At 46.1% G+C, this 23,178-nt stretch overlaps 2 protein-coding genes across 2 annotated transcripts; one reads left to right on the top strand and one right to left on the bottom strand.

The window, feature by feature from the left end:
- Positions 1-2,452: 2,452 nt before the first annotated feature.
- Positions 2,453-11,929, bottom strand: LOC144169329 (uncharacterized). Its single transcript, XM_077698422.1, has 3 exons — positions 11,667-11,929; positions 5,621-5,867; positions 2,453-3,004 (listed from the first exon to the last, which is right to left on the bottom strand). The coding sequence occupies exons 1-3, from the start codon at positions 11,797-11,799 to the stop codon at positions 2,494-2,496; spliced, it is 891 nt and encodes a 296-aa protein (XP_077554548.1). The 5' UTR covers positions 11,800-11,929; the 3' UTR covers positions 2,453-2,493.
- Positions 11,930-12,121: 192 nt separating this feature from the next.
- On the top strand, positions 12,122-22,796 carry LOC144169327 (ras-related protein Rab-18-like). The gene is made up of 7 exons (XM_077698420.1): positions 12,122-12,453; positions 15,931-15,986; positions 17,268-17,329; positions 17,552-17,624; positions 19,193-19,311; positions 20,195-20,323; positions 22,089-22,796. Exons 1-7 carry the CDS (start codon positions 12,383-12,385, stop codon positions 22,182-22,184), a joined length of 606 nt encoding a protein of 201 aa, XP_077554546.1. The 5' UTR covers positions 12,122-12,382; the 3' UTR covers positions 22,185-22,796.
- The last annotated feature ends 382 nt before the right edge of the window (positions 22,797-23,178 follow it).

Raw genomic sequence — 23,178 nt, 5'->3', positions numbered from 1 at the left:
TCTGCTCCACCTTCATTGTCACTCTCCTGACATTTCCTCCTCACACCATACCTTACCTCATTTATCTTTGCTTTCGTCACCACTTTTAAATGCAGAGCATTTCTTTAACTCACGATGTTATGCCTCCGTAACTCGGCGTCCGCAGCCACCCAGCACGTGCGCCCCTCCCCCGCTCCTCCTCGCTCTCAACAACAGGTGCGGGCGCGCATGCGCGTGCTCCGGCTCTGAAAGAGGCGTTGCAGCAGCAGGTGCTACCTCCTCTCCCTCTACTGCGCGCGCTACGAATATACTCGTTGCCCGAGCGAAGGATCCGCGGCCCGACGTTGACGTTTGGCCGCGGCTTCTCGTGCACGAAGTTCGGCGTCGGCAGCGCGCTTCAGACGCTTGCGTTCGGCGTCGGCAGCGCGCCGTCTCGCCACCTTGTCTTCTGCCGCCGTCGATGAAGAGGATGGCACGATGTCTTGAACTGGTACTGCAACGCTGACGTTGGCTCGCGTCGCGGTACTGGTTGAAGGTGTTGCTTCCATCGCTTATGAACTTCGACGATGGCGCACTGCCCTCCCGAGAGGGATAATAAGAAAGAAAAGAATAATAACAAAGATCCAACCGATTGCCCCGCAGAGAGGGTGGGGTGCAAACGATGGCAATAAATAACACGTTACGTACTTACGTCTCTCGTCTCGCAACCCAACTCCCAACCCCTACGACAACAACTACAACTACCACCGCCAACTACCACAACCTACGCCACGTGACCACCCCCTCGTGTCCCTCGCGCAGGGGCATGCGACGGAGGATTTTTTAAATGCGGAGCATTTCTTAGTCGCACGATGTCGCGCTTCGGCGTCGGCGCCGTCCACACGCTCACTGCGCATGCGCGTCGCGTCGAGGCGCAGGTGCGCGTCTCTCCCCCGTACCCTCCTCGCTCTCAACAGGTGCGGCGGTGCGGGAGGAGCACGTGTACCCCGTGCGCTCCGTCGCTCTCAACAACAGCCGCGACGGTGCGTGGGGAGAGCGTCTGTGCGCGCATGCGTCGTAGCTACCAGTGCGCTGCGTCGCGCTCAACAGTAACAGCGGCAGGGCGTGTACACGTGATAACGGCGTGGTGGGTGAGTGGAAAGTTCGCGCGCTTGTGTACGGAAGTGTGCGCATGCGCGTCTCTCCCCCGTACTCCTCTCCCTCGAACGCGGGAGGTGTGTATATAAGCGGCGGTGCGCGCGTTCGGAATTCACTCAAGGGCGTCTTTGCTTTGCTTTCGCTTGACTTGACGCTTTGCTTGACTCGAGTAGATGCGATGGAAGCAACGTCTTCACCAGTTACGCAATCGCACGACCGCTCCTCAAAGACCCCTTGACACTGCACTTTAGCGACCACAAAGCAGTCATCCTCTCCGTCCAATACAACGACGGCACCAAACAATAAAGACAGACTTTAACTCTACACTCCTTGCCTTCGCTTCTCCTTCATTCAATAAGAATAATAAAGACGAAATAACAATTAAGCATCCCCAAACCATACCCAATTACGCAACATTCACGCGATACCCCCATCACTTTGCGACGCATTTACTCGAGTTCCCCCCGTGGGAAGATGCGGGCGGGTTTTTTTTCCCTCGGATATGCTCCAGACGGTTGGTTAGGCCTTACGTCATACAAGCCAAAAAAGGGAGCCTAAGAGCTGTGCTCTAAACAGAAGACCACAGCCTAGTGCAGCTGTGCTACAGTGAAGAAGCAATACTCCTTCTACCAGCATGCAGTGAAAAGGCACACTGCACAATCTTAAGTGCTATTCTTCTGCATCAGGAGTCCACTCATTGAAGGTCACATGCTAAGAAAAGCAAGGAGGAATGGCACGCTTATTAATGTCTAGCCACAAAAATGAGCGGATACAGTGAGCAACCAGAGATCAATACTTAGCAAATGTCCCGTTCTTGAGGAGGGCAATCACAGTTGCAGATGATGTGCCTCTTAATCAACCACATGTACGGTTAGACCACGGTCAAGTGTTACAATGCATGAACATTTCATGTTAGAGAAAGGGGAGATAAGGCTCTTTATTAGAAGAAAGTAAGGACGTTTGCCATGTTGCCGACATGCGACTCTGCGGGGACGGGGAGGAGGAAATAAGAGCCCTAATGGAAGTATGATGGGAGAGGAAAAAAAAAAAAAAAAAGACGACGTGGAAAAAAAAAAATAACAAGTAGGTTTGAATGAGTTACGGCAGAAAGTTCGAATTTTCCACACATTTTGTTTGTTATTGTGGGTGAAAACATCTTACCAAATGGCCGGCCCCTTGCATCACTGGTGGTTGGCAGAGAAAATCCACCTTCTTAGCGGAACATCTAATGATGTACTATTTGCTTGACTGAAATAACAACCTCTGTTAAAGAGTGACCGCCTCCGTCCACGCTAGATTCCAGAAACTTCTGCACACGAACACACAAAAACCTGTGACGACTTAGAAAGAAAACTTTTTATTGAAAGCATCCAAGCACTAAGTGTTGTGTCCTTTTGCACCAAGGTCTTGGATGAAACGCATCTTTACCCTGAGCGCGTAGTTTTCCCCGTGAGCCTCGTTGAGCTGTCTCTGCAGGCTCGAGCACCTCTGTTTAAGCAACCGAATCTCATCCCAGAGGGCCGAAAGCGTCACCCCAGTCACCAACGTCTGGGAACCGAGCGTTCTCTGTTTGTCCAGGCACTCTGGTATGTCGTGCTCACTCGATATGCTGTCCTCCTCCATCACGATTGAGAGTTCCTCTTCAAACTCCACCTCGTCGTTGTCGGCTACTACAGCACCGGAGGAAACGGAAACGCAAAAAGAGTCGGGAGCCTTTTGAACAAATGGGCCACCAGGTGGCTTAGAGCCCTGTTTGCATTGCGGCACCGTCTTCGCACAACCAGCGCGAGTGACCGTCCCAGAGTTTTTCTTGGTTGGCGTATTCTCCGAGCTGGACGCTGCTTTCTCTGGGGATGTTGAGTTCTTGGAGATTGCTGGTTTCTTCGAACTTAAAAAAAGAAAGAAGGAAAAAAAAAAGCACCAAGAAGATAATGAGAGAGAAAATTTGAGGGAAACTCCCGTAAGTATAGGTTGTATTCACTGGCAAGGCACGCATGCAGGCAACCATGTGAGTGCGTCGTCACTGGTTATGTCAAGCTTCGCGGGATGGCGGTACTTGTTCGTGCTAAGCACATTATGTGTGTTGGCTATTCCAAACTCTACACCACCGAATGAAAAATAATGCCTCGACTCCGATGTGAGTGCGAATAATAACATCTCTCTTGACACCACTGCTGAGAATCGGGTTGAAACAGAGCAGACGATGCACACCGGTGTTTTTTTTTCTGTGGCGTGCGGGCGCAGTGGCACAAGCCGCTCCATGTCCGTGGTGCTTCGGCCATGTCCGTGGCCGTTTCCAGTGTTGCCAAGCAAAGAAATTGACAGCTAAAGTTTTCAGTGAATACCATCTATAAGCTAGGCTTTTTCTTCTGTTTTAGAGAGGCTGTAAGGACAACATGCATTTTTGTTTTATTTGAGAGAACCAGCTTCTAAAAACTCGTTCAACTTGGTTCTGGCCTCAGAATGTTGTTTTCGCATACACACAGAAAAGAGAGAACAAATATTTACACACACTCAAAATTTCTGCAACACAAATTCAGCAGTGACAGCACTGGTGAGGTATCAAAAGACCTTGATGCTATCACTGCAGCAGTGCGATAAAACTGAACCACAAGCAACACCGCAACTACACAGTACCGTTTATTTCTCCCTTACCTTTCACGTGCACTGGTGCCCTGCCGTCTTCGATAGCAATAACTAGTGCGGGGAACCAAATGATGCAAAGGCAAAAACGCTACAACCATCTCTTAACTAATGTGCTCTGCTTAAAATGACAGATGTGACAAGGGGCACTGTACATTCGCAAACCACATCAGTCAAACATAGCTGACAAGCGATCACTAAAACACTGGTGTTTTGAACTGCCTTGCGCCACGACCGTCATTTCACCCTGCCGTTTCGCTTTAGGCAGCTACAAAGATCAGTCCAGCAAGCCAAACCACAGTTTCATACTAATATATACTAGAGGGAAATCTGGCGCTGCAATCGCGGGCCGCCGTAAGCAGCGTAATTGCAGCTAGCGACGTTCCTCGCCTACTTGGCTTAGCTAGCCATATGGCTTCTTTTTTGTCTCGAAGCTAGAAAGGTGACATTTCTTTTCTTCTGCATTGTGCATAAAGCTTCTAAATAATTACTGACAAGTAAATCTATCTGGAAGTTCAATTTTATAATAAAAAAACAAATTTGATTAATTTTCTACAGTAATATTATTGCTGTTTTGCAGCCAGAGGCAACTTTTCAGGCTGTTCATGAGCCATGCCAAGGACAAGTGGAATGTGCCTGCCCGGTACATGACGAAACGCTCGCTCAAGCGCGGCTCCCCTAGACAGTGGAACCAGATTTCCCTCTAGTATTAATGTATGAAACTTTCTGTGCCAAACAGCAGCAATGACTCTGCATGGTCTCACCTTTGGCTGATGCTGTCAGTTAGAAAGACAGTGAAGAAAGTTACTAACAGTATCTAATTACATTACCAAGTTAAATTCTAGAACGTGTGCACTAATTAGTAATTTGTTCTCCTGAGCTATGCGCACATTTTTGCTAGAAAATGTATTTCGATAGTGGTATTATTTCTCTTGCTCCGTCCTTCTTAATACGTTGCCATCGGCTGTAATGCATACATGTCTGATGGGTGGAATTTAACAGACTGCCTGAACAGGAGCCATGAAGACAAAACACAGCACTGCTTAATTCTAAAAAGTTAGCCTTTAGTAACTTGCCAATTTCTTTTACTAAAAAAACCTTCAAATTTTCTGCCACACAATGCCAGCAAATGTAGTGTGCGCTCGTACTGTTAGAGGGCACCACCGTACCACTGATTATGTAAATATGCCAAGGCAAATAAAGCCTGGGGATCATTTGTCCATATGCGGCGTGGTGTGTTTGTGCTTCATGGGGTGCGTGCTTGCGGGAAGGAAGCACACCCCACTACAGCAGCAACGTTGTCAAAGCACTGTTAGCACTAAAGCGCTATAGCAATAAAGTGTCAAAGCACTAAAAGCACTCAATCAATCTCAATGTTATCAATCTGCACGCTAGCAATCCATGCTCTTGTGGAACTAGAGGCACCCCTACAATCGCATAGTCTTGTCTCTTGGCACTGACTTTGGTTGGTTGCCAACCGCATGAACAAGTCCCTGTGATGTCATAAAGTGGCTGGCAAGTCGCCACTGCTTCACCTGTTTTCTCTAGTATTTCTCTCAGTTGGTGGAAGTTTGCATTGAAAGTCGCATCACTGCTATTGGGAAAAAGCAGAATGTTAAGTGAACCAAGCACGCATTTCGTCTCTGGCCCCTTTTTAACCTTTTGCATTACTTGCTACTGCGCAGCAACTGCATACATCACCTGCTCTTCAGAATATCGATTTCAAAACACTAATTTTTGACCCTCAATCTCAATCAATGGATATAAATAGCAGCTGACAGCGACCCCCATCATGAACAACCTGCAGTTTCGGCACTACGCCACGGAGCAAGCAGTAAAGAGGCCAGACTGCTTCACTCACGGTGGTTGAGCTGAAGCCCCGCTGGGTTCGAACTTGCGCACGTGGGGCCGCTGCGTCTGATTCATGGCCTCGGCCCTGATGCGCTCGGCAGTGCGCTGCATGTAGGCCGGGTAGTTTGGGAACACGGAGGGCACCGCATTGCGCTTCAGGATGCGCGTCTTGGCGCCCTCCTTGTAATCCTCGGGCCTGAAGTGCATGCTGCACACCTTCGCCGTCTCGGTGGGCTGCCACAGGGTCTTGTTGGGACCTGGAGGAGCAACGCGCATAAATGGACCCCTCACCGTCAAAATTATCAAAAATACAAAGTTATCAATGGAAGCTTGATGTGCCAAGGCTATACGAGGCGCACAATAATGAATGGCGACGGGTAACTTCAATTCACCCGCAGATACTGAATGTGTCCCAACATCTCGACACGCAGCCATTTCTGCTGCACCTTGTGCTTAGTACCACAATGTTCCAGCCATAGACCCACTGCTGCAGGTTTTTTAGTCGCGAAAGGTAGCGCAAATGCGCTGTGGATAAAACACCTCACTTCCCGTCAATAGGACCTAAATCGGTGCTATTAGATCTTAAAGGGGCCCTGAAAGGCATTTTGAGCACACTAAATGAACTAGCGCAACCGTTTGATTGGGTCGTCAACGTCCTCTGTGCCAAGTATTACTCTTTTACGCGCAGCGGAAAGCTCACACTTTTGTTGCAAAGTTTGTCGTTTTTTTCTCACCCTTCCCTTCGTGTTTTTGGATGCCGCCATCTTCACATGTCTACATCATCAATTCCCAGATGTTCGTCATGAGCTAGACATCCTGCTATTGGGCGGCTTTTTCACGCACTTCCGGCAAAGAGATCAGTCGTCTGCTCAGCGTCGGCTCGCCGGCTGATCTGCCAGCGGAGTGCCGGAGTGCTTTGACATTTTACGACAAACGAAACAAGTGTAAACAAACGCTTAACCGTTTGTATTGAATGCAACACGGCCATAACACGACGTGGATTTTATCTTACGTGAGTACGTACCATAAAGAAAGTCCCGTGGCACTTCTTTGGTGCAATCGCAGAGAACGCCCTGAGCTGAATGTCGGGTTTGACGCATACATTTTATTCAACTTCAAAACAATCCAGAGATGCGTTTCTAACGAACACAACGTCACAACATGCGTTGAAAGTCTGAACCACGATTGACAGAGGATGGGTTGCCTCCTGCCCATCGTAGATTCGGTACTCACCTCGCGCACGCTTTGCGGGGACGAACAGCAAGTCACTTAACTCTGGCGCACAAGCCGCGGCTTTTAGCCACGCACACTGCACATACCCCATGCGAGGTTGAGTCGTACGTCACTCGAGAAAGATAATCCAGACCATGGGAAGCACTATCCACCCGCAGAAGCACAACGTCGCATTTCATCGCGAAACAAATGCGTCTACAACACACACACCATCGCCTCCTGTAATGCCAAACACATCTCGCTTTTCCCAATGGGAGTGAGTGGTACACCTGCAGTGCCCACATGTCGCGAAGTGGGGCCCCAAGCTGAACCGGGATCACGCAACTGTAACTGACTTCTGGAGCGGTTTGTGCCTTGTTGCCAAGGCAACCGATGTTTGAGATTGTCAAAGAAATGGCGCTCGCTCCAGCGCTAGAAAGCTCAGAGCCGCGGTGGATCATGTTTTGCCAACGTTGCCGCTCTCCACCACGCGTCGCCCCAAGCTGAACTGGTCACATGATTGAAGCGTTTTGTGCACGGGTTCTGTATCGGTTTAATATGACTTTTTCACACGCCGCCAGCAGGAATTACCACCACCGCAAAATAAGACCCGGCACCAGCGGGGCCACATCTGATACGGCGCTTTTTGGATAAACAGTGCACGGTGCATCAAGGGAACGAGCGCAAGACCCTCCCCGTGCGGCTGCGAGTTCGCCGCCGATAAAAATATTGTTTCAAATCGCGCGCCATCAGCCGCAAAGGGTTCGCACAACATCCTACAGATGGCGAAAAGTGTACTGGCCAGTAGGAAGACGCAGTGAAACATCCCCTCGCGAGGGGCACGATCAAATGCAGAGCATTTCCGGGGGCGCACGACGTTAAGTAGTTTGCGTTACGTTAATATTGTTGCACTTGTGGCAACTGCTGACGAGAGAGCGCTCGTCAGCAGTAATTTGAATGAGTCAACGATATAAGGCGCGTTCGTAGCATCCCGTTCTGTGTCGGCTTTGTGGCGCAGTGGGTAGAGCACCATGTACATTGCGTTCCGCCCGCAGGGTCGAGGGATCGAAACCTGGCGCCGGATAGTATTTTCTTTTATATAGTGTAGGGGGAGGGGTGCGGACAACGACGGCGCGGACTACGACGGGACAATGCGGGTGACATCGTGAGTTACTGAAATGCTCTGCACTTAAAAGTCATGTGCCGCCAGCAACGTACACCGCGAAAGGGCAAGGCCAGGCCGCCGCATACATGCGGCCAGATTTTTCGTTCGCTTTTCCAGCCTTGAGCGGAGTGCGGGATTCATGGTGTCAACAAAGCTTGCCCGTAGCAGACGACAGTCTGAGCAGCGCAATAGCGGAAGTACGTCACCGCTGTGGAGCACAGCATCATGGGAGGCAAGGCTCGTGCGCCGTCAACAGTGGAGAGCAAGTCGAAAGGAGGAGGAAACGCGGAGCGACGATAATGCGCGGTTTTTGATTTACGATTTCTCAACTAATACTCATCGCTTTAACAAAATTCTTGCGGGAGGAGATTGCAAATACATTACTTTATTTGGGTACATGTACATCCATGCATCGGCGGAAGGTATTTCAGGACCCCTTTAAAAAAGGAACAGCTCTGCTTGTATTTGTTTTGTGAACACTGTTGAAAGGCCACGCAAAGATACACGACTAAGTTAGACAATCAACGTTTTTTTTAGCGTATTAGGTATAGCATTAATCCCATGTCATAACCGAACTGTTCCAGATACAATGTTTGTCAACAGCTAAAATATTTATTGGGAATTTACACCTTCAAATTTGCTCTTTTCCTCACACAGTCCTCCCCACCAACTTGCTGACATTAGCCCTTACAATACCCTGGCAAGTCCATCGCAACCACGTTCAACCTATGCACAACCACTCACCATGAAATGGGTGCAAGTACAAATTTTGCAAGCTGAGACACCATGAAAATGCACTGCAAGCCACTGCAACGACATTGCAGTTGGCGCAATGGCTGGGAATACTGTTTTATCCGCTGCAACCCGTTACAGAGACACAAACAGTCAATAAACAAATTTCGTGGATCCGAATAAAATGCACAATAGACGTCACCACAGAAGACTGCTACGGGAATGCGCCGTAATCATGGTAACGGCATTATCACATGGGGGGCAACGGCTACACACGCTGATCAGCACGCAAATGAAGTTGATTGATTGTAGGGTTTAACGCGCCGACGCAACGCAGGCGATGAGGCACGCCGTAGTGGAGGGCTCCGGATTAATTTTGACCACCTGGGGATCTTTAACATGCGACGAAATCTCGTACACACGGCCGTTTTTGCTTTTCGCCTCCATCAGAAAAGCGGCCGCCGCGGCCGGGAATCGAACCCGCGACCTCGTGCTCAGCAGCGCAACGCCTTAGCCACTGAGCCACCGCGGCGGGTAGCACGCAAATGAAGAGAATAAAGTTCTTTCTTGAGTTCCGCAGCCAATCATCGTGTACGTCCAACATGCCAACATAGTGTCAGAAGTGACCTGGAAACAGAATTAGTATAACCGCAACTTGATGTGCCCTTACCGGGCCAGCAATAGTGAACTTCCTGACTGATTGTGGGGTCTAACGTGTTAAAGCTACACACCTTGGCCATGAGGCGCGCCGTAGTGGAGGGTTCCAGATTAATTTTGACCACCTGGGGATCTATAACGCGCACCGAAATCTCGACAAACAGGAAGTTTTGCGTTTCGCTACACCGCAGAAGTCACCTCCCGCCATCCATGGAATTCACAGCTACCTTCTAAGTCGTGCCACCCCCGTGCTTTATATTTGGAACGACCAGAGACTGGCCTTTGTGCGACAAGCGCCGTCCTCGTTTACATGCTGCCTCAGACCTTATCTGCAAGGCCCAGCCGAGCCAAGCAGACACACTGATTTATATGATGATATGACTGAAGATATGATATGACTGAAGAGGTGTTTGGCAGACTGAAGATTAATGCCAAAGACTTTCAGCGCCTCAACAAAGTGCTTGTATTCTATGACCTTTGCTTTGGTCTACGGCATAGCGTTCTCTTCGAGTACACAAATATGTGGATGCAACAAGGTGGCTCCGCCGAAGAATTCACAGCAACCCTGCATTTCGTAGCCTTGTGACTATGCCACTCAATGAGAAGAGCTCCTTTGTGGCAAGGTGGTCAACCGGCTCTCCAGGACAAGCTTGTTTATATGGCAGCCTGACTCTGAACTCACTCTCCGAAAGGTCCGTCTCGAATGGGCTGAACATCGTAACAGTAGTAATGTCATAGTGCAGCGTTTGACAGCAGCTGGGCTTGCCACTTTTTAAGACCGCAATGTCGAAAACACCAGTACATCTTGAACACAAAACTCGCTCGTTGATGTGCCAGTGATGTGGCTACGAACGACATTCCGAGAGAGATTGTCCTGCAGCTAATCAAGGCCACTGCAATGTTTTAAAAAAAAAGGCCATTTTTCGTCTATCAATCGCTCAGAAAACTAGGTCTAGGCAATCACCAAAGTACAGGGGGGATTAAAAGAAATGCAAACAGCGGAACGCACAGCCTCCGACGCACGCTGCACCATCTGGCTGCAAAGTAAGTAAACTGCGCGCATGCGCACTTCTTTGAGAGCATTTGAGAGTGTGGCCTACATTTATGAGAAAGGCTTGATCAAGAAGCGACGCGGGTAGTTTATTTTGAGGCGCCTTTTCACGGTGTGTCGCCACTGAGCAGGATGGTCGTTGAAGGGCACCATGCTAGCTGCAATCAACCTGCTGCGCGCTAGGCTCCTGAATGTAGTAGGTAACAGGATGCTCAGTGGCGACAGAGCGTAAAAAGACGCCTCAAAATACATGACTGGCATCACTTCTTTATCAAGCATTTCCCGTAACAGTAGGCCACACCCTCAAACGCCCTGAAAGAACTACGCATGCGCACAGTTTACTGACAGTGCAGCCAGACGGTGCGGCATGCGTCGGAGGCTGTGTGCTCCGTTGTTCGTATTTCTTTTAATTCCCCCTGTACATACACGCTGCATCCCTAGGGTTGGCAACTCGCGACAAGGACAAAAACAAGCCGAGGTCCTTGTTTACGGAACTTGGTAAGCGTTATTAATGTCGACAGGGGTACCGACGAGACCGCCACACTCGAGAACGTTTTCTTTGAAAATTTTGAACACGTGCGTCTGGAAACGACAAAGCGCCAACTCCACAGCCCAGCCCACAACAGCTTATTCTGTGTTTAACAATATATAACAATTAAGACAACAAAACGTAAGAAGAAAACAAACATGATGCAACCAGTTTTCATTATTATCCGGCTCTTGCAATCACCTCCCTCATGGCAGTTGCTTACACAAGGGATTTAGCCGGCATTTGTCATTCCAAAGGGCTATTATCTCTCGTTTTTTTTTGTTTTTTTTTGAGAGCTCAATAATGCTGGTCTTCGCAAATTTTCGGTTTGCATTGGCAATGACTACAGTTAAAAGCAAGGCTTTTGAGGGTGGCTAATTTGTTTGCAGTTATAACGGTGCTATGTCCCGCGGTTACATAACTCGTTCAGCAAGCGCCAGGTAATAAAATTTTCGGTTTCATGGGGCTTGCTTTCTTCATACGTTTTGTTCTTAAGAATGATATACATTGTATGCGGAACGAATAGAGTAAGCAGTTGTTCGTTCGGGCACCACCTGTCACTTGTATTGCCCTCCATCCGTGCGTACCGGTTCCCCCAAACTTCTTGTCGTCGAGAGCGGAGCAGACAAAGACGCTGTATTCATTTAATGATTTAACACATCTGAGATGTGAACGCCACAAATACACGCAATTAATGAATGTCGCCTTGCCTTCGCGTGAAATGGCCTTGATCCATGATTCTCTGATGTCGGTGACCGGGAACTCATGGAACGAGATTTTCACATCGGTAGGCTGACGCCGTGCTGATGACTTGCACTGGGGTACGCAACAAGTCAAAGGCATCGCGACGAACGATCAAATGAGCGCAAGCTCATTACGTTACCCACACACTCCGAAAATGCATCACACAAGAAGAACCACCGCGCGCGGAATAGGCGCCATGACAGGTGCGCTCAGGCTGGATTTGGCTAGTACTGGCGCGATGTGCTAGCTTGCGGCCAAAAGCACAAAAAGACAAATCAACTGTACACAATATTATTAATTCATATTAATTGTGCTGTTAAATAAATATAAACAATACATACCAAAATTATGTATTAATAAAATACAGTTTTTTTATAACTTTTTGTTTGTAAGAACGTTGTCTTCGATTGGCTGGCGACGAGCAAAAACGCCAATCACAGGAGAACTTTTATCGAGCCGAAAACATCTGGAATTTCCCTGGAATTTCAGCGACGCAATCTCTACGCTGTAAACGTTAACGTTGATTTTAGCTAGCGGTACCGGAGGTACCCTTTCCAAAACGGGGATTCGTTAAGTCGCGGGCGGCCTCTGGCGTTTACGGCCATCAGCTGTCGTTTTTCTCATTGGCGCGCGCATGTTTACATCGGATTCGCCCGAAAAATTCACGTAGTGACCAAGCGTCATGGACGACGAAGGTGTGCTCACGACGCTTAAAATCCTCATCATAGGAGAAAGCAACGTCGGAAAATCGAGGTGAGTCGACGACGGGATTTTGTCTTTCCTCTTTAGCACGCATCTAACTGGGTAAGCCTAAGAACTTTGTCATACGAACGTCCGATTCATTGCCGCTGCCAAGTGCGTTGGATTCATCCCGATGCGCGCAGTTCGTGCGCAAATCGGTGGGAACAATTTACGACCGTTTTGGTTGCCTCACTCTGATGTTTACAGCTGTAGCTGCGTCACTCTCGCTGTTTTATGGTTTGTGCTGGTTAACGAAATGTGTGTTATTCATTTACTCTTGCGGCTAGTTTAAGCGGAGGCGTGCCGAATGCAGGTGCAATAACTGTGACTCATAGAAGGGTTCTAAATGCTGGACCGTTGACAATGTAGTCCGCGTAGCTTTACCAGCTTTCTCGTCAAGGATATCGAGGAGGAGCTTCATGTCGTTCTGGCGCGTGACCGGGATCAAGTTTCCTGTCAGCTGGTTTGAATTGCCGTGTTGAGCTTATGGATAAATGAAAGCATGTTTTGAGAGTTGAAATGCCATTGATTCCTCCTGCACCCGCCTTGACAACGCAATCGCCGTTTTGCTTGCTTCGGGTTTCAAGATAATGATGCCCTCAGGAAACCAAGTGATAAGGTTCAACATGGTCTATTACCGTGCGACAGTTCGCGTTTGTACTTAACGAAGACAAAACTGTCCGCGCGATTCGCCGACGTATTGTTTTATAAACAGCCTGCTTAATTAATTGAAGGTTTGAGACTTTGAGAGAGTACCTTTTGCCATTGCCTACTAATCGTATTCAAATGGTTCGGACCTTTAAGCTATCGTATTTTAAAGGGCGCGAACTTTCTTTCCACCAGGGTTTTTTAACATACAGTGTGCTCTAGAGCCGTAGAAATGATAAATCCTTGCAACAGTTGGCGTCCCCCTACTCAAGCAAAGCTATCGTTCTTTAGTCTGCTCGGTTCATTCGCTCTACAAGCGTGTCTCGCTACTGGAAACAGAGACTTCAAGGCCACTGTTGTTGTGTGGCTGTTTAAAGTCATATTGGCTTCACCACATTAAGATCCGAGTAAAAGTATGTGCTTAAACTTGAAAAGGAAGTACTCCCGTAAAAAAAAAAAAAAAAGAAGAGATATGGATAAGTGTCTCCAGGTGTAAAAAATACTCTTTTTGATGGCTGGCATTCATTTGCTGCTCATTTTTCACACAAGCCAATTTCACATTGTAGGTGCCTTTGAAGCTAGACACATTTCTTGTGTCTCAAAAGCTTGTAACAGTAATCAGTGCTAGCTTTTTCTATTTAATTTTTTTTTTGTATTGTTGAAGCACCCGCAAGTGTCACAAAAGAGCTGCATGTACTCGTCGTTGAGATTATCTAATGCGAAAAAACAGTAGGAGGCTGCAAGGTGGGTGGAACCCCCCTCCTTGAAGAACCTGAACACTTGGCAGGAATGATGAGAGCAAGCTGTGTGGCTGCTACATACACGTGTGTGAAAGAAAAATAACAGTATTACTTCGTTATGGCTTCAAGGTGTGCTGTACCAATCCTTAACTTCCCAAAGTTAAGGCCAATGAGAGTGCTACTGTTTGACCGATGCAGCCAGTAGAAAGTTTTACAACTAGTGCTGCTGTTAAAAAATAAACTGGTACAAGACAGCATTACTACAGCCACTAAGCACTTTCAACGAGGAAAGCTAATACTCAGTATTATGCCAGTTCTTGAGGGTATCACAACCTTTATATTTTGGTAGTCGTCATGGGATCTACATATTTTGTAAAGAGACCTGTAACGATCTAATTGAATCTCGACACAGCAACATTGGTTCGAGCAACAATAAGTGTTACGAATGAATGACAGTAAGCTCTGTAACTGTATTCAGACCCACTACTGACAGCTTTGGCTGCAATGGTGATCATCAACATTGTAATTTGGCAATGTTATGACAGGTTGTTTTTGTAAGCCCTTTGTTCTTGCAAGAACATTGTGCCCGTTTGTCTGCTGGGTTTCGGTATCAGTAGCATCTGCAGCGATCACCGCTTGCATGGCTGTGTACATTGCTGACACCGGCATAGCCCTTTGCAACACATATGAGGATGTGGCTGTCAGAAAAATTTGTAACTGCCTGTGTATGCTTTTGATAACCAAAATTTCACTTAATAACCATCGACAAGTCGATCTCATAAGTACTAGTTAATAAATTAGGTCGTGTTTTAATCATAAACATGCCATTGTAAACGTGTCCACCGTTTCCTAACCATTGCCAGAAAGAAAATGCATACACATCATTGTGATCTGTAGCCCTTATATATTACAGTAACAGCTTCAGTTTTACCCGCCGCGGTGGCTCAGTGGCTAAGGCGTTGTGCTTGCGCTACTGAGCATCTGCGGGTTCAATTCCCGGCCGCGGCGGCCGCTTTTCTGATGGAGGCGAAAAGCGAAAACGCCCGTGTGTACGAGATTTCGGCGCACGCTAAAGATCCCCAGGTGGTCAAAATTAATCCGGAGCCCTCCACTACGGCGCGCCTCATCGCCTGCGTTGCGTCGGCGCGTTAAACCCTACAATCAATTAACAGCTTCAGTTTTGCTTTAATAATCATTCTAAGTAGACAGAAAAGGTAACGCCCAGAACACCTACTTAACGCACCGTAGAACACCAAGGCCTTCATCTTGCTCTCTTGTTTTGGTATAGCATTGGTGGATGGTAAATGCGCGGCATTCCCGAAATGGCAGTGCTGTTCTGTAGAGCGGGAAATGCGAATGCTGGCTGAGCGGTTCAGGTGGGGATGACAATGATTGTAACTCACAAAAATGCTCTTAAAAGTTGCGTGCACAATTGTACACATCGTGTCGCAAAGGGATAGTCACCAGCTTGGATTGCTTTTGGCTGAGTTCTTAAAGTCTACCATTTTCTTTGTCAACCTTTTTTGCTATATTGGGACCAAGTCCTTCCAATAGCCCTGGCAGCAGCCAGTTTTAGTATGTGTGGTTACATGGTCTGCACAATAAAGTATCAGATAGCGTGCAGGCTGGTTAGTTTGTTTCTCTATTATTTGTGTGTTGCTTGCTGGGGTGCTATGGGCACTCAAACACCGGTTTTAACATCCATAATGGCCATTGGTGTGTGGTGTGAATATGCTGGCAAATTTTCAGGTGGTCTGCCAGTTGCCCGATTCATTGGCTCTAGATTGCAGCTGTGGTGAAATGTCAAAAAGCTTTAGCCACCAAACTCTGCAAGCCACACTGCTTGTTCGGAATGAACACATGACGTGAAACAGTATTTCTCAAACACGAAAACTGCACTGTTCACATGCATTACACATAAAAGCTTATGCAAATTTCCAGCTGCTAGTAACCACACCATGAGATCTGTAATAAAAGGGCTCATTCTAATTTGATCCTCACTAGTAAGTTTTGGAGCAAATTTTGAGGCTGCCAATAACAGATATGGAAAACTGTAAGCTCATTCATGCTTATTTGCAATCTGTGCCTGCTCTTTTTTTAGCCTGCTGCTGCGATTTACGGATGACGTGTTTGATCCGAACCTGGCAGCAACAATAGGTGAGCATTGCCTGTATTAAAATCGATTCTAAAGCTGTGTGATGTCTGGGTAACGTACCAGATGTATACAGTCCACTAGTTTCAGTATACTGCTTCCTGCCAAAAAAAAAAAAAAAAGACAGGGATTGGTTAAAGTTGTCGTTTTCATATTTTCCATCCCTTGCTGTTTGAGTGTAAAATAATTAAAGTGGCACATGGGCCTTTGGGACCAAAAAATTGCCCCAAAAAACATTTTTTTAGGTATTATTTTTCTCTTGCTTTACACAGTTTTTCCTCCGAAAATTTTGTACTTGGGACAGTACCGGAGGCCTAATTTTAACTAAAGAATAACAATTTTCCCATAATTCCCCACTTCTTCGTCACGAGTGGTATCGCTGTGATCAGAAATTTTTGAGAGGTACATCCCAGCATGTAGTGCAGCTAGGAAGATCATTTCTTTTTCACTGTGGAGTTGAATATTGAAACCATGTAATAAGGGAAGCAGATTTTGCATTTTGTTTCAGTAGTTGTTTAATTAGTGTTATTTTTAATTGGTTAGCAGGTGTACTTCAAGCATATAAGTTAGAATTGTTGTAAACCTGTATAAGGTTGCAAAACAAAAAAACTGCTTCCCACATTTCATTCTTCACAACTTCTGGTATCTCTTCATGCCTTGCTGGTAATTTTTGTTCAATAGTTTTTCCCTATTGTTCTCAAGAACGATCGAGGAACAATTTTAATTAACTTGGAAACTAATTACCTCACATAAAAATTAATTAGATATTTGAACTCAGCTAAAAAAAACTGAACAAGCCCATAAAGTTTCATGAAAATTGGTGGGAAAGCAAAAAAAAGTTTCTAAGATTAGTGTGCCCCCTTAAGTTACATAACTGGCTAGGTGTGGATCTCTGTTAGGAATAACTAAGCTACGTTACTGATGCCAGTGAACGTAAAGCGTAGATCTCACACACATGATGGTTTCTTTTCCCATTGGTAGCAAGGTACATTGGTACGCTCTGATATCCACACATTCTGTATGGTCTTTTATGCCGTGGCAGGATGGATGCAAATAAGCTGGTCACTTGAGTTATAACATGTATGCTGGGTTGCTGGAGTTCCGAATGTAGTGTTTTCAATAGCCAGACATCATATTGCACTAAAAGAGCACCGTTAAATTAATTTTAAACTATCGAAAATTGCTGAAAGAACCTTTAAATGCACCAGCTTGATCACTCAAGCCTAACTCATTTCCACTGCAATCGCAAGCTAATTCCAACTGCTGTCTCTTTTCGTTCCCTGCAGGTGTTGATTTCAAAGTAAAGACTGTCACCGTGGACGGGAACAAGGCAAAGTTGGCCATTTGGGTATGCTTCCTTAATTGAACTTTGTCTCTCTGTAGTGTTGCTTGAACGTGGTGCATGTTAGCTTTAACTGTTATTTCCTGTAGTGCCCACACCTTTTAAGCAGCCTTTTAACGCGTTGTTTTCTTTCCTGTTTGTTTCTTTTTCTGCGCGTTATGGGAATTGATGGGGTTAGCCTTCCCTGTGGCCTTATTGTTTGTCTGCTGTCACTTTGCCCACTTTCAGGACACGGCAGGCTCAGAACGGTTCCGCACCCTCACGCCAAGCTACTACAGGGGAGCCCAGGGGGCAATCCTGGGTAGGTCACTGCATGTCTCCATTCTGCGAGGTGTATTTCAAAGAACGCAATCTAGGAAAAATTGGTAGCGACAGGCATTGTGGATAGCAGGCAGGAACGATAGTCAGACTGCAGCATTTTAGTTTCAGCCCCTTGCTGAACTTGGTGGCCCGTAAGAACATTTGCATGTAAAACTGTTCATATTGGTTTCAGTGTAGATCGGCTAGCTGCAGTTTGGTGAATGATGTTACGGTGCGAAACAGTGGTGGCTACTGCTATTCCTCCTCCTCCTCCTCCTCCTCCTCCTTCCTTCCTTCCTTCCTTCCTTCCTTCCTTCCTTGGAAATACGATAAACAAGGCATTCTCTTTGGTTCTAGATTGTTGACTTGAAACCAGGCAATACTGGCTTATTTCAAGCCATTCAAATAGCTTGAATTAAGCCAATATTGCCTGGAACCTTTCTGCCGTAGTGCGAGGTGTAGGCGAGGTGCGCGTTTATTTAAGCCTAGGCTGGAATCCTAGTAATTGCTTTCTTGCCACGGAGTGAAGCACATTCCTTAGTTTTCCTCTCTAGAGCAAAACAGGTACTGAAAACTTGTGGAAAAGTGGCACATCGTTGAATGTTCTGTGTTGTGTTGGGTGACAAACACGAAGGTATTCTTTCAAACGTACTGGTCTTGTGGTTGGTTTCAAACTAAGAGTCACTAGTTGCACTGGTGCGTGCGAAAGGTGGTTTGGTGTAATGCAGGGCTTGCCCTAGCATCTGGCATTAATGTAGAAGGGCAGTCGATGTTGTGCGAATACTGCACTTTGAGCTAGAGGCAAAAGAATGTCATATACAAGGTTCCTAGCTCAAAAAGTAGAAGAGAGACATGAAATTTGGTATCACAAATATCAGGATTAACTCAACTGTCAGAAATGATAAGTTACTTTTATTTGTGCAAGAATGATTGGAAACACATTCCCATACACTGAAATAATGAGTGTAATGGTAGTTTTAAAGGAAGTTGCAGTCTCAACAAATTCTGCCTTATAGCTGATCATGACAACAACAGAATAAAATAGTAATGGGCAGTTTAAGGGTTCAATCGTATAAACTGCATTACTGTGCAGAAGTCTTGTCTTTTTGCCTATGTTTAAAACATCTCCAAATTAAACATGTTTTTGTAAGCGGCGGGCCCCCGGGAACGCCAAATAACCTTTTTGTTGTGTGGAAGGGCCACTCGCGGGGGAACTTCTAGAATAACAAGTGCTCTGTCATAGCCTACTGCTTGCTTAAACTTACCGGTAGGGCCAGCTGCTTTTACTAGGCATATAATTTTCACGCTCGAGCAGGCTCACATCAAGCAGTCTCACGTGCATAGCGCTATTTTCTCAATTCTAAGCACTCCTTCTCCAAAAAACCATAATGCTTTAATATGCAAGGAGGGGTGCTTATCTTTGCTGAGGTGGAGGGAGCTTATAGTTGAGGAAATGCTGTACTCCCTTAGCCTGCTTAGGTTACAGAGCTGTGGAATTCCTGTCGAACTCATTGCGGGGAAGCATTGCCTGCCGTTTGTACACGCTCTTTCCCCTGTTGTCTTTTGCAGTGTACGACGTCTGCAACCTCAGCACGTTCCAGAAGCTGGACCACTGGCTCGCTGAGCTGGAGACGTACTGCACGCGCAACAACGTCGTCAAAATGCTCGTGGGCAACAAGATCGACAGGGTGAGAGCCTCAAAGGAGAAGGTGTTGGGAGCTGCTTAGTGCTATATTCGGGAATGTTAGGTACCTGACAGTGTGTCGGTTGCTGTTAGTCCTTTTTTAGTGAAGGTAGTGCACATTGTATCAACTGGGCACCGTACTGCACTGAATCAAAGTACATTTCATAGTGTGAACAGACAGTGGAGCCTAATTAGTTGAACCTGATTCCCACTTGGGTTGTAGGCCACCTTAGATGTACCGTATTGATTTGATTATAAGATGGTCACGATTGTAAGGCAAAGGTGCAGATTGGAGAGGAGTAAAAAAATCACCACACGCGCACTCTCTCACTCTCTCTCTCTCACTCTCTCTCTCTCTCTCTCTCTACAGATTCTTGTAAACATGACTTTTTTTTTTTTTTTTTTTTCTGATGTTGGTTGCAGTTTGGTTCCATGAACTGCTCTTAGAGGGACCGTAAAGGCCATGAGGAGTTTAGCTCTCTTCAAAATATTGTCATGTCAGATTAACAAACATGCCAGCTTCAACAAAAACTGCATTTAATTAAGCGAGATAATTAAAAAATCGAACCTCGCTGCAATAGCTGAGTGGCTAAGGCATGAGCCTGAGGAAGCCGGTTGAATTCTGGCCACAGTGGCTGTTTTTATAATGGAGGCAAAGAAAGAAAACACCCATGTGTTGAAAGTTTTGGTGCATTTTGAAGACCCCCGGGTGGCATAGATTAATCTGTGCTCCACTTCGGAATGTTACATAGTCCAGTTGTAGCTCAACTCATTGCCGGGTGAGGAGCTCAAAAAAAAATCTAGTGTTTAACATTGCATGTATTGGCACTGCAACAATGCTTAACTCACTTCGTTGTCTTCTCCCTCTGTCATTTTTCCACGTGCAGCTTGAGAACAGGGTCGTGACCAAGGAGCAGGGCATGAACTATGCCCGGAAGCATTCCATGCTGTTCATTGAAGCCAGCGCCAAGACAAGAGACGGAGTCCAGTGCGCCTTCGAGGAACTTGTAGAAAAGGTGACCTCTCTCCCCTCCACTCTTGCTCACCGAGCGTGCTGTGCACTGCCTCGGTCATTCTGCAATCTTGACCGCATGCAGCTGGTAGCTTATCACCTACCCAGTGGTCGGCTTCTTGTACTATGCAGTTACACTGCAAGCATTCACTGCAAGTTTTCGCGTGCTGTTTGGGTGGCGAGGGGGAGGGAGCTTTCCTGCTTTGTCAGTTGACAGGTACTTTCTGGTGCCTATGTATGTACGTACTTTTTGTAACAGAGATAGTGACCGTGCATAAGAGGACCAGTCTCTCGTAATATGTGTGTGCTTAGTTGAGACAAAGAGGCCAACCTTGCGGCTAGCATCATAGCTTAACACTTTCCTGCCCATGCCTATTCAAATGACAGTAGTTTATCGATGCTTTCAAGTTTAAATTTTGACATTTTTCTATTCAAATTCGAAGATGGAGCCAGAGCTGGCTCCATCCACTGAGTAGTAGAGACATCTACATCCTCGTTGCTCTTGTTTTTTCCCGCGGCACCGATTTTTTAAAATTGCTGCCGGAGTCGTGACAGCACTCTGAAGATACAGCGATGGTGTCGACATCGTGCGCGACCGCGCCGCAGAAACACCGCATTTCTAGGGATTTGGATGAGCCCACACACAAATTTTTAGATGATATTAGCAGCGCTGACTCCTAAGACTTTATTGAAAGCAAAAGTGCGTGAAACCAGCTGGAAACTTGACACCCATGTTCAACACAAGCCCCAGAAAACCTAAAACTGTCGAAACTGTAAAGAACTATGGAAACTGTAAACTGTGCTACAAACAAAAGAGAGTGGAACAGAAAACCAATGCTTTCTGCAATGCTTGTGTGGCCAACCTATGTTTAAGTTCGAAGAACTGCTTTCTCCAGTCATGCAAAACCTCCTAGGGATAACTTTTTTAGTAAGTCAAGAAGTATTACAGTCAGGAATTTCATGTTTGCAGGAGTTTTGCTCTGCTAGTATGTGTACATAATGTATATCTTAAATTTTTTGTGTTTTTTCTGGGTGAAGTAACCAACATTCTTGCTGATTTTTTTTTTTTGGAGACCTGCGTGCTGTTACAAGAGCTTGAGTTCTAGTTTTTGTAACAGTTTTTTAGCCCCATCTCTGCACCTTCAAGGAATTGGTGCTGCTACATTTGTGGTGGAGAAATTTGTGCAGTGAGGTGTGAAGCAGAACATTGTATGCAGTTGAAATTCAAGAGCAAAAATCAACTGTAAATTTACGTGGCGAATGTAAGGACTTTTACACAATATCTTGAACATTATGTAGCTGCAACATTTAGTCATTATATCTCGGATTGTTCCAGTGAGTTAAAAAACATCACTTGAAATAAATCAGTGGTCAGCCAATGAAAACATGATAGCGTTGCACTTTTTTGTGGCCGAAACCCTGCAGAACATATAGTGTCCAAGGCAGGATATTATAAGGCAAATCCGTCTAAGGGTACTGCCTAAATAATTAGCATTTTTAGGTACCAACACTGACAGCAGTCATAATAAATCATTGTTGGCATGGTGCCAGGATTTTGCTTGCACATGTGGGCATTTTAATTTTAAGCCGATGCACTTCTCTGGCCAAGTGGCGTCATCTGATCAGGCATCGTGTAACTTTTTATTGTTCGTGTCACCTATTAAAAGTTTTTCTGTAAAGCCAACTTCTAAACAAATGCTTGCCACGTTTACAGTGCAAAAATTGCTGCTGTCGTCTGTTTCTTACACCTTTGAAAACTCGTTTTGCAGATCATTCAGACCCCTGGCCTCTGGGAGAACCTCCGCAACGATGCCATCCGCCTTAGCGAACAGGCAACGAAGACGGGCAGCTGGTGTTACTGCTAGCAACGATCGTTAATTGAAATTTCGCGCCGCAGCTGTACAAAACTGTGCTGTGCACGCACATATTTAACAGCGTCAAAATAAGCAACACACTGTCTCTTCTTGTGTGACGACGGGTCCAAGGGCATGTTGCTGCGCAAGGCTGAAGCTGTGGAATTTCATTTTATATGTATACCTCTCTCCCTCTCTCTCTATATATAGTATATATATTTGTAACATATGTAAAGGCTAAGTCAAGAATTTACATTTGTTTTGCGATAGGCCTTACTTGTTTTCTGTTTGCCTTAGTTTGACGCGTTAACAACTCACCAAAGAATGTTAAACGCTGCGTCCAACACCCCTCGTTATCTCCCCGCTGTTGACTTAATTTCATTGAGGCCCACCTTGCGAAGTTGTTGTGCTCTAAATGCTACGAGGCTAGTTTGTGTGGTTGCTCTTTTGGGTAGCTGAAGCTTCATCAGTGGCTTTCCCGGCATGTGGAGCGTTGCTTGAATGTGTTATTTCGGACTCTGCGATCACATTTTATGGCACTTGGCAGTGTGTTGTTTCCTGTATAAAACGAGTGCGGTTCCTTTTTAATGCTGGCATTAAAGTATTTGTTCATATACTGTTTCATATTTGTCTTGAGTGTCTGGATGCAGGCAACGAACACGCTTGCTCAGTTGGATGCGAAATGCCTTCGGCTATGTTTTTGTGCGCCTGCGGAACAAATTTCAAATTTTACTACAAATGGTGAGAAGAAATGTCACACCTTGATACACTCTACAAGTTTCTGCATGCTGCTTTTCTTGTTTATTTTGATGACCTGAGAAATTTCTTGGGTGATCTGCCATACCTCCACATTTGCTGTAGCGCACTGGTAGGGTTTCCCTCTGTCCGAAAAGTCTTGGGTCTTGCCTACTGAGTAAGTTTGTGCGAGTCTTCATTTTGGACTAAACTGTCTTTTTGTTCCAAATTTATCTGTACATCTCCAAGGAGTATATCCTATGTACTTTAC

Source organism: Haemaphysalis longicornis, unplaced genomic scaffold (genome assembly GCF_048455015.1).
Source record: "Haemaphysalis longicornis isolate Haplotype H1 unplaced genomic scaffold, Haemaphysalis longicornis Haplotype H1 scaffold_2, whole genome shotgun sequence".
Taxonomy (NCBI): domain Eukaryota; kingdom Metazoa; phylum Arthropoda; class Arachnida; order Ixodida; family Ixodidae; genus Haemaphysalis; species Haemaphysalis longicornis.
This window is presented reverse-complemented; position numbering and strand designations above follow the sequence as displayed.